General features: G+C 30.5%; 1 protein-coding gene and 1 long non-coding RNA gene across 5 annotated transcripts; both read right to left on the bottom strand.

Moving 5' to 3' along the window:
• Positions 1-1,223: 1,223 nt before the first annotated feature.
• Positions 1,224-6,309, bottom strand: LOC149884226 (zinc finger MYM-type protein 5-like). 4 transcript variants are annotated; one of them, XM_090097217.1, is made up of 4 exons: positions 6,202-6,309; positions 5,984-6,094; positions 5,340-5,894; positions 4,841-5,229 (listed from the first exon to the last, which is right to left on the bottom strand). In XM_090097217.1, exons 3-4 carry the CDS (start codon positions 5,880-5,882, stop codon positions 5,215-5,217), a joined length of 558 nt encoding a protein of 185 aa, XP_089953343.1. In that variant the 5' UTR covers positions 5,883-5,894; positions 5,984-6,094; positions 6,202-6,309; the 3' UTR covers positions 4,841-5,214. The 4 variants fall into 4 exon arrangements, 2 of the variants coding, with proteins under 2 accessions (XP_089953343.1, XP_089953344.1); XM_090097218.1 differs by having other exon boundaries at positions 5,984-6,058; positions 6,202-6,295; XR_016455400.1 differs by lacking the exons at positions 4,841-5,229; positions 5,340-5,894 and adding an exon at positions 1,224-1,520.
• A 2,728-nt stretch (positions 6,310-9,037) lies between these two features.
• On the bottom strand, positions 9,038-11,090 carry LOC149884225 (uncharacterized). The gene is made up of 4 exons (XR_016455402.1): positions 10,407-11,090; positions 10,040-10,149; positions 9,318-9,967; positions 9,038-9,230 (listed from the first exon to the last, which is right to left on the bottom strand). It is a non-coding gene; the product is annotated as an uncharacterized LOC149884225 (long non-coding RNA).
• Positions 11,091-11,297: the final 207 nt, after the last annotated feature.

The following is an 11,297-nucleotide window of genomic DNA, read 5'->3' as shown; positions in this document are numbered from 1 at the left end:
ACTGTTTTATTACAAAATTTTTTAATTTTTTTTTTTTGGTTCACTAAAGTAACTTGCCGACATTTTTACCAGTTTGCCAAAATTGTTGTTAAATATATCTGATAACAATCGGTCTTACGAGAAATTTCGTCGTACTCAATGCATTTAATATTTTACGGAAGAATTTAATGACTCGTCAGGAAAATGTAGCAATTAAGCGAAAATCCTCATGGTTTATATGATTTTCGATTTGAAGTTACGAATGAAGTTGCTTGTTTTATAAATAAAAACGTCAGTGGAAAGAGAGTTATCTCCTCTATTCGAATATATCAAAATAACTGTTAAGTAAAGCTTTGGTCTAGTTTTTTGATAAAATTTCAATGAGTAAATTTTTTTTTTTTTCTTTGATTTGCGGAAGTAAAAACGAAGGAACCAAAATCTAGGTAAGATAAACATTAACACTACCTTGAAGAGAACTAAATTTCGATTCCGGTGGTAGACTTTCTTTGGGTTTGAGATAAAAGTAAACAAAAGTTGGTATTCAAATCTTTTATAATAAAACTAAGCGTTCAATTAATTATTTTATAACCAGCCGCAACACCTTCTGCTTCACCAAGTACACCGGCTTCGAGGTTTGACAAGTTTAAAGCACTGCGTAGGAGTATGAAAAAAGAAAATTGGAAATGAAACTAAGAGCTTTTTCCAAAAGAAAAATCTTGGCAAGCAATTCAATATTCCAAAATTATCTTGCCGAAATATCACAGGACTCAGTTATTAGTGATCATCTCAAAAAAAGGAGAAGAAGCAAAGCAACTCAAAGTAGTTAAAATAGAAGCTCAGAAATTTAATGTTGTTTGCGAATTACTGCTTGAGAGACAGAAAAGAAAGGGATTCTTGCATTAAATTGTTACTGGTGACGAGAAGTGGATTCATTACAAGAATCCTTAACAAAAAAATGTCTCGGTAAAGTCATGTGAACCAGGTCCATCACATCCAAAACGAGATATTATCTGTGCAAAGGTTATGCTGTGTATATGCTGTGTATTTGGGGAGATGAAAAGTGTGGTGTACTATGAGCTTCTAAAACCTTGTGAACCTACTGATGAAGAACGTTTTCAGCAACAATACTCTAAAAACAATCCGTTAGAAAAAGTAACGGATTGCGTGTCTCCGTTTAATTAACGAAGTAATTCGTTTCCGAAAACTACAAAACTAACAGAGTAAAGTTAACTAATTACGGGAGTCTTCGAAATTTTATTAATTCAACGGATTAAATAATAAAGACCGTTGAAAAAAAATTAAATTTTATTTTAAAAAAGGTTTCGGAAAGAAATTATGAAGAGCTTCCTCTGTAGATTATATTTTTCATCATTCAGGGCCGATAGTGTCAGTAAAATCCTTTTTTGCCTGTTGCTGATCTAAAACTAAATAACTTGTTAATTTTCTGCTCGTAGCTTTCACGACAGAAATAGTGTGCTTTTTTTCTTTAGCTTGTTTTCTCTTTTGTGCACCACTTAACTGAACACGTTTCATTTTGGGATCTGAAATTGAAAAAAGTATGCGAAAAGATGTAAATAAAAATGATTAAATGATATAAAACGAAAGTGTAATTTACATAAAAATTAAAAAATTATGCAAAATAAGGCTAAAAAACAACAAACTTAAGGTGTAAGCTCCTATAAATAATTCCTTAATATCAGAATCAATAAAAAATGATCACACTGATAAAACAGCTTTAATAATAGTTTCACATTGTTAATAAAAAAATATCCTCAAGTGAAGTCGTTAAAGCGCAAAAAAAAAAAAGTCATTAAAGCGCGAAAAAAATAATTAGTTTAAAAAAAAGCTAAATAGAAAAAACCGGCTCATTCATAGCTTAATTTTTAAGCATTCAAGATTTTACCAAACTTGAATGTGAATTTTTATTATAATGTATTTCTTCATTTTCATAGCACTTGTTCTATTTTCAGTTGTTTCTGGACTTAAATTTGATAAAAAAAAAAATTTCTTGAGGACTTGTGGTGCCCCCAAACGCTTGGTGCCCAAGGCAAATGCCTTGTTTGCCTAATGGTTAATCCAGGCCTGTCATTATTACATAACTTTTTTTCTCATTTTCGAAATTTACATGGATTGCATTCGAGAGATTCAGAAGTTAAATGCACTTTTGATAAATGCAATAGAAGTTTCATTAGTTTCATAAAGTTAAAAAAATATTGAAAAAACATGAAACCCAGCATTCAACAAAAACTCCTGATGTGATCAAAGCTGCAACTACCACTAGTTAGTTTCATTTTACTTTGTTCAAGCGTATGTATGTATGTATGTATGTATGTATGTATGTATGTATGTATGTATGTATGTATGTATGTATGTATGTATGTATGTATGTATGTATGTATGTATGTATGTATGTATGTATGTATGTATGTATGTATGTATGTATGTATGTATGTATGTATGTATGTATGTATGTATGTATGTATGTATGTATGTATGTATGTATGTATGTATGTATGTATGTATGTATGTATGTATGTATGTATGTATGTATGTATGTATGTATGTATGTATGTATGTATGTATGTATGTATGTATGTATGTATGTATGTATGTATGTATGTATGTATGTATGTATGTATGTATGTATGTATGTATGTATGTATGTATGTATGTATGTATGTATGTATGTATGTATGTATGTATGTATGTATGTATGTATGTATGTATGTATGTATGTATGTATGTATGTATGTATGTATGTATGTATGTATGTATGTATGTATGTATGTATGTATGTATGTATGTATGTATGTATGTATGTATGTATGTATGTATGTATGTATGTATGTATGTATGTATGTATGTATGTATGTATGTATGTATGTATGTATGTATGTATGTATGTATGTATGTATGTATGTATGTATGTATGTATGTATGTATGTATGTATGTATGTATGTATGTATGTATGTATGTATGTATGTATGTATGTATGTATGTATGTATGTATGTATGTATGTATGTATGTATGTATGTATGTATGTATGTATGTATGTATGTATGTATGTATGTATGTATGTATGTATGTATGTATGTATGTATGTATGTATGTATGTATGTATGTATGTATCTATCTATCTATCTATCTATCTATCAATATATCTATCTATCTATCTATCTATCTATCTATCTATCTATCTATCTATCTATCTATCTATCTATCTATCTATCTATCTATCTATCTATATATATATATATATACAGGCCCGCCGCGATCCTTAATGACGCCCGATGTCAAAATTTCACTAGCGCCCTATCATATCGACCGAATCCAAAAAAAGTTTGAGTACTGTCCAAATGCTAATCTTTTTTTACTGAATTCTGAGGACGTGGGTCGAGGGAGCTTTTAATTATTTTTTCAATATATAAAAAAAGAAATGCACAAACAGACATGTTATTGAACTTTATTTATATTGCAAGTAACTGTAAGTTTTAAATGTAATAGGTATTTAATGCTTCAAGAGAAGTTTACTCTCCGGGCTTTATTCATAGCAAAATTCGTAATAACCTCGTCGTAGCACAGATTTTTTGCAAGATCGTGTTCAATAGATATAACTACTCATTGTAGATCTTAATGTTGTTTTTACTAGACCAAGCTTACTGAAAGACCGCTCTCCTTCAGCGATGGAAACGGGAATCGTGATAAAAATGCGTAACAAAATGCATATTGATTCGAAGAGTGACTCTAGACCTTTCTGATAGATTCCATTTAATAGCTTCATTAAAGTGATATTTTCTTTTAGACCGAAAAGATTGGCGCGCTTCAGAGTATCCAGATGACGGACCTCTAAAATAAGTTTGTCTTCATCTACATCACTCACATAGATTTGCGCCAAAGTTTTACATTTCTCCTCCACGTTAGGTTGTTCAACTTCTTTTTCTTCACTCAATCTACTATTTGATTCTGAGAGCCATAGGAACGAGAAAATGTTCGTCGTCTTTTCTGCAGCTTGAAATCTGTCTCTCATTTGTTGAATTAAAGTATCGAGAGCGGTGTTGAACACGTTCACCTCAAACTGCTTTTCATTGTTTTCGTAGAAATGTACTTCGTTCCTTGCTTCTTCGTAAAACGATTTCCTCTTCCTTGTCCTTTTTTGAACTAATTTTGACTGAAATCCATAGCTTGCTAGACCGGAGGCAACCAAATGTGCTTCATTAACTAATTCGGGCCAAGAAGATCTAAATCTAGTAAGATCCTCGATAAGAGTCCTCATAAGTTTCATCTCATCATCTAGAGTAATATTTTCTGATTGAAATAACATGCTGACATAGTTTATTGCTTGAAGTGCTTTGAACCTGAAGGTTGTCATGATAATAAACTCAAATGACTGAATCCATTTCTCCAAAGATTTTACGTCATTCAAAATATCTCCAGTTAAATCAAGATCCCGAAGTTTCTGCAAAGAAAGAAGAATTTCTCGGGGTCGCTTAACCAACGGCTTTACAGCCTCAATGCGTGCACTCCATCGGGTTTGCGAGGTTTGATGAAGAGACAAACCAGTCGTCTCGGTCAAGATTTTCCATCTTTTTAGGGGTTCCACTAAAAAGATTGTAGAGTAACTGAATCTGGCCAAAATAGTTCTTCATTTCTACAGAAGATTTAAGGGAGTGAACACCAGCTAGGTTAAGGTTATGAGCGCTGCACGGCATGTAGAAAGCTTGAGAATTTCTTTGAAGAATGATCGCTTGTACTCCTTTGTACACACCAGACATGTTGGCACTATTGTCGTATCCTTGACCTCGGCAGTTCTTCAGATTGATGTCGTTTTGCCCCAAGACGTCCATAATTAGCTTGGCAATATCTGCACCTTTCTTTTTTTCGAGATTTTCGACCCTAAGAAAACGCTCCTTAACTACCCATCTTTTATCAATACCATAGTAGACAAAGCGGAGAACAAAGGCAATTTGCTTAGTATGAGAGACGTCAGGCGTTCCATCGACAAGAATGGAATAGTAAATTGCCATATGAGCCTCTTTAATAATGGCACCGCGGACAATTCTTCCTTACTCTTTGATAAATTCATTTTGAGAACTCCAACCCAAATAATGAGCAACAATTTGTTTAGATTCTTGTTGGCTACGAGAAATTTCTTCTAGGTGTAACTGAAGAGTCTTGTTGTGCTTTGCGAGTAGCTCTATAGTTGCAAGAAAGTTGCCGTTATCGTCATCACCAATCACTTTTGATGAGCCTAAAACAAGAATTATAATTACACATATAAATCACGACTTTCTGTTTAATTAGAGTGCAGATAAATTAAAATGTAAATATAAATATAACAATTAACGTTCATAAATATACCTCTAAAGCTAAGTTGCGTGATGCTAAGAAGAGAATTACATCTAAGATGCACCGCAGAATTTCACACCACCTAGCTGCCTCATTTCTTACCAATTTTTCTAGACTTGAATCAACCCCACACTGATTTTCCATGCTTTCCAGCGCTGTTTTCCACTTAATGTAATAGTCTCGATGGTGAGTATTGTTTTGGTGGCTTTTTACTTTGTCGGCTAGCTTTCTCCAGTTTCCATTGATGCCACCATTCCAACGTAGAAGATGCGATTTATTACCAGCCCCGCAAGCTTGCTTGCTTCCGAAAAGTGAGCACGGAAAGCAAACAAATATTTTAGAAGTTGCACTCCAAACAAGCCAATCTCTGTTTATTTTTTCCTCATTGCGAGTTATTTCGTGGAAAACTGATTCAGGAACCTTAATCTTGTTCGAGTCTCTCGGAAAAAATGAAGGATTTTTAGGAGGCCCCTGAAGAACAACTGCATCACCTTTTACTTTAGACATATTTTCAGCCCACAAAGCAGGATCGTTTGTACTAATTGCCTCAACCATCTTATCTTTATACTATTATTTCAAATAAATATTTAAATAAGTATATTACTTACACAAGCTCAAAATGATTATTAAAAGAATCTTTGCAAAGCAAAATTTACCAATAAATTGTTTCCATTTTCAACTCTTGTTGCCGATATTGTGCTACTTGAAGGAGGCAGTGCTTCTTCTGAGCTCTAAAAATTTTCAAAAGACTCATTTCCAAAGCCATCCTATAGAAAATGAAGTAAAAGATTTAAAAATCTCTTGATTTATATAGCAATAGTATAATGGGAGAGATATATGAAAAAGAAGGTTATGTTTAAATTAATGAACTTACTATTTCAAAAGCTTGACGTGTCTGGGAGGAATTTGTAATAATCAATGTGGAAACAGTAGGCCTATCCCCATCTCCTCTTTTTATAGCTCGTATACCACAATCTTCGAGTGTACGTTTATTTTTTTGCTCATTTGCTGTCCTATTTGCCGCATTTTTTCTGTTTTGACAGCCAGAATCTTTTTTCTTGAAACTGAACATGTTTTATTTTTACAAAACAGAATAATTCAAGTATTAAAGGTATTTTTATGTTACTTAGCGAATCTAAATGAAGTCTTGGAATCTCAGTTATGCAATGTACGTTAAGTTTTGTTGATATATATATGTATGTATGTATATAATAAGTATAGATATACATGTTTTTTTTTATAAACAAAGCAGACATTATGAGTATTTTCCCGCAAAGGTTTTGAGTAGTCTCAGACTTCCGCATATGAATTCGGATAATGCTGTATTGATGAAGCAACAATTCTTAAACTCCTAATTTTAAAATATGTGTCAAGTGTATTGTTACAATAAACTTATATTATAAAATTAGGAGTTTTTCTTTGAAGCCCTATGTATCTTTTTTATTAAAGTAAAAAAAATTATTGTCATGTGTGCGCCCCTTCTGATCCTGCGCCCGGGTAAAAAGTACCCAGTAACCCACCCCCACCCCCCACCCCACCCCCCACCCCACGCGGCGGCAGTATATATACCCCCCTGTATATATATACCCCTGTATATACCCCCCTGTATATATATATATATGTGTGTGTGTGTGTGTGTGTGTGTGTGTGTGTGTGTGTGTGTGTGTGTGTGTGTGTGTGTGTGTGTGTGTGTGTATGTGTGTGTGTGTGTGTGTGTGTGTGTGTGTGTGTGTGTGTGTGTGTGTGTGTGTGTGTGTGTGTGTGTGTGTGTGTGTGTATTAATTTTTAAAAATAAAAAATAAAAAGATATTTTTTTGATAAATTATTTTTAAAATCTTGTTTGTTAGAGTTTTATTTGTCAGCATATTGATGTACTTTACATAAAAAATAATAAAGTTTTGAATAGTTTTTTCTATAATCATACAACGATAAAAAAATATGTAGATATGTTATAATTTTTAGTATTTGTATTATAATCTTTTATGTTTTTAGCTTTAATATGTAGTTTAAGCAAGTTAAGGACTTACATGGACATCAGCTTACAATGGTTTAATCATGTTCAAGTATTACAGTTATCTGTTCCTTGCTATTGTACTTTTTTAAAAATAAATTTGTCAATTACATCAGACAAATATTGTGAAAAAATGAGTTGTTAGCAATATTTTTTGTTTTCAGGATCTTTGAATCACATTTACATCGTAGATAAAAGGTTTATTGCAATAATTTTAAATTGCCAGTTTTTTTATAGTTGCACAGTTTTAGTATAAACTTAATGGTTAGTAACACAATTATCTTTACATGGCTTGTTTATATTCCTATAATTTGCTACTTTAGACACATGGCATGCAATATCACACTGTAAGTTTAAATTAGTTGTAAAATTAAAAGTTTTAGATTTAGATTTGCATTTCTTTTGGTGGGGATGTTTATTTAGGTTAGGTACAACTAAGTTTATGTATACCTTGTTTATACTCGTTAGAATTTACTACACAAGGCATGTGGTATCAAATCGAAATTCTGATATTGTTATTTTTATTTCTTTTGGTGTGCTTATTTTTTCTTGATTTATTTAAGTTGGAGACCTTTTTTTTATTTTGTTCCTGACAGATTTTGAAGTGTGTGGAAATTATAGAACCTTTCAGTAATCAGATAAGATTATCTTTTGTTTCACATTTTTATTAAAGATATTATTTAGTTGTTGCATTGAACTTTATCTTTAGAAAATGGTTTCAGAAATTAATAAAATAAAAAAATTTCTATTATCAATTTATAAATAAGGAGTTAGCAATAACAATATTTCTGTACAGGTGATTAATAAAATTTTATTTTCATTTCATACTATTTATATCATTTAGGTTTCATATTTTCTTTATTGTATTTTATGTTCTATTTACCTTTGAGGAATTGACAGCACTTTGCTGGAATTGAAGCGTGAAGCATGTACTAAGAACAGCATTAAAACCTAAAACCAAGTTTGTTTAAAAAACTAACTAGGTTTTAGGTTTTAAAGTGTGTGAGTGTTTTATACAGATGTTTTATTACCTCAAATATAATGACCATTGAAAATATATTTAAAAACTATTTTGATTGTAATTAAAAGTTTCTGTACTCAATTTATTATTATAAATATTTGATTCGTTTTCAATGTCCAGTTAAAGAGTTTTTGAAGCTTGCTAACATATTGAGCACTATATTTCTCCCAGCCATGTTAGTTTGTATAATTAGTACTGCTTGTATCAGATGGGTAGTAACTATTACATTTATAATGGTAAGAACCAATGTGTATTAAGAATATCATAATGAAATAATCCATATATTAAAAAATGTAAGAATTATTTTGTTATCAAGTTACAATACTATGTGACTTAATTCATCTTTAATTATAATGGAGTGATTTTAACTGATTATTCCCTACAATAACATTATTTTAACTGAATAAAAACACTTATTCATACACACTGCTCGATCATAAGGGTTTTAGGTTGATTTTCAAAATAAATGAGGTTTTTCTTCAGATTCTTATTATATGTATACGTACGAGCTGGAATGTGTTAAAGTCCTAATTTGTTCCTACTTAATCAAAAATTGATATTTTCTGAAATCCAGAAAATACTATTTAAAAAACATTGTCATTTTTATTATTTTAGCGACACCCAACAAAATCCCATAACATATATTTGGTTTTTAATTATACTAATTCTAAGAAAAAATTTTTGAAAAGGACAAAATTAATATATTCTATAAAATTATATTTTAAAATATTTACACGACCAAAATCTTTTCGCAAATTTCTAAGAATATCACGAACGACACTTTCAGGCAGATCATCATTCTTCTTGATATCAAATATTTTATCAGAAGAGATTACTTTTTTTGTTTGGAGCTTTCGTTTTAGTGATCCTCCTAAAAATAAAGTAGAACATTGCAACAAGTAGAAAAAATAAACAAATAATAAAAAAAACAATAATATTAGTGATAAAAAAAGTATACCAGAGGACAAATGCAGTGAATTTTCATCTTTAATTAGTAACTTCAGAACAGTAGAGGCTAAAAGATTTTAAAGATGAATTTAAAAGATGTGCAATACAATAGTTAAGTCTTTAACTTAAGTCTTCATATGTCCAGCAATTATGTTTTCAGGGATTCCACATAAATCAAATCCTCCTGACAAGAGTTTTATGGTATGTCAGCCACTGCTTCAAGAGCTGATTTGTATATTTTAGAATCGTTTCTGTAGCTGGTAGAAAATGCTGTGGCTTTATAACCCATTATCTTAATTAAAGAGGAGAAGAAAGAAGTTGATTTAAATGTAAGCTTTTAATACTAAACAATCATGCTGTAGTTATTGAAGCCATAACTTAATAAAATATTCAGTCAGTGTTAGTAAGATTTCTCTAACGAAGTATTTTATTTTATTTTGCTGCTTGATTCTGACCAAGACCTCCACTTATCATCATTATGTTAACAATTTCATCATATTGGAAATCTAGCACATTTTGTTTACTAGACCATTGAGGGCTGGGATAAATCGCATTGGATCCAATATAAAGATATCGCCAGCAAACACTTCTGATATGTTGCTTAACTGTTGGTTTAGCAATTAAAAACATTTTCAAAACTTCTTTATCTTTAACACAAACCTACAAATAGTTAAATATAACAAGCCATAGACATTTCAATGAGTCTTTCTTTAAAAAAGTTAATCATATTACCTGTATTTAATTGTAGCATATGTATACATGCGTCAGATAAATGTATGTATGTATGCCACTGCTTCCGTAGCGTGTTATGCCTACTGTTATATAAATTGATAACATTTCCTCTAAAAAGTTTGACATATATAAAATAATTGATAATATTACCTGTGTTTATTTGTATTAATTTTGGATAAAAGCAGCTAAAAATTGAATGCCATAAATATTTTATGATGAATATTTATATATCTAGATTTGAAATCTTTACTATAAAGCTTTATAAAACAACTTTGCATAACTATTGCATTTTTTAAATTGCAGTTTTTAAATTTGATGATTTAAAGAATACTTTATTAAGATATATCTTTAATACATCAAAGTATACCTTAGTCCATTGTGTGAACCATCTTGCTTCTCTATAGTTTTCATCAAATGGCTTATGTTTTTTTTGGTCTTATTAAAACGATTCTCTTGTTAAAGAATAATTTAAAGTGCTTCCTCTGTAGATTGTTCAAATTACACGACAGTTGTAAAGAGAATGATTATACAAAACTGCATACCAACATCTACAATTAAGTTTTCACATACAGTATTCTCAAGAATACAATACATATAACATAATCATATTTCCATATAAAGTCCATATTTTAATTTCCATATATTTCCATATAAACATTTTATATTCCATTATCAAGTTATTTATTTTATACTTGCATGTTACTTTTTTGTCATTGGAAAACTAATTCAAGTTCAGCTTTAATTCTGAACTTTATAGTATCTACGCTGTCGTCTTTAAACCGTTTGCGCTCTTAAGTAAACAACGAGTAACACTCAACTTATTCGATATTTTTTGTCTGCAATATTGTTTTTTTTTAAACACTTTATCAAACCGCCATCTATAATGAGAGTGCCACCTATACACAGTGTTGATAAATATAACGAATTATTTTGATTACACGTAAAATGATAGTGTTAACAATAAAACCAAGTAACACTTTTATAATAATCAAAGTGTTATAAATACACATAAAATTAAAATGTCATATATACTCCAGAAATAAACTTAAAGTATTTTCATTGGTCGATATAAACCATTTATAAAAATCAAAGTGTTATATACATAGCAGCCGAGAGAAATTTCGAGCCCAGGGGAAGTTTTCTTAAGAGGCCCACATTATGATCAATTATATACCCAGGACCAAAAGAAGTGTGCTCTGGTCATTGAAAATTAAAAATAAAAGGTAATCAAACCTTTTAAAAGTCAAAACTATTTAAA

Source organism: Hydra viridissima, unplaced genomic scaffold (assembly GCF_058129835.1).
Source record: "Hydra viridissima isolate aposymbiotic clone 2 unplaced genomic scaffold, HvirCarnegie_v1 scaffold_9, whole genome shotgun sequence".
Taxonomy (NCBI): Eukaryota; Metazoa; Cnidaria; class Hydrozoa; order Anthoathecata; family Hydridae; genus Hydra; species Hydra viridissima.
The sequence above is the reverse complement of the archived record's forward strand: the minus strand, read 5'-3'. Positions and strand labels throughout refer to the sequence as shown.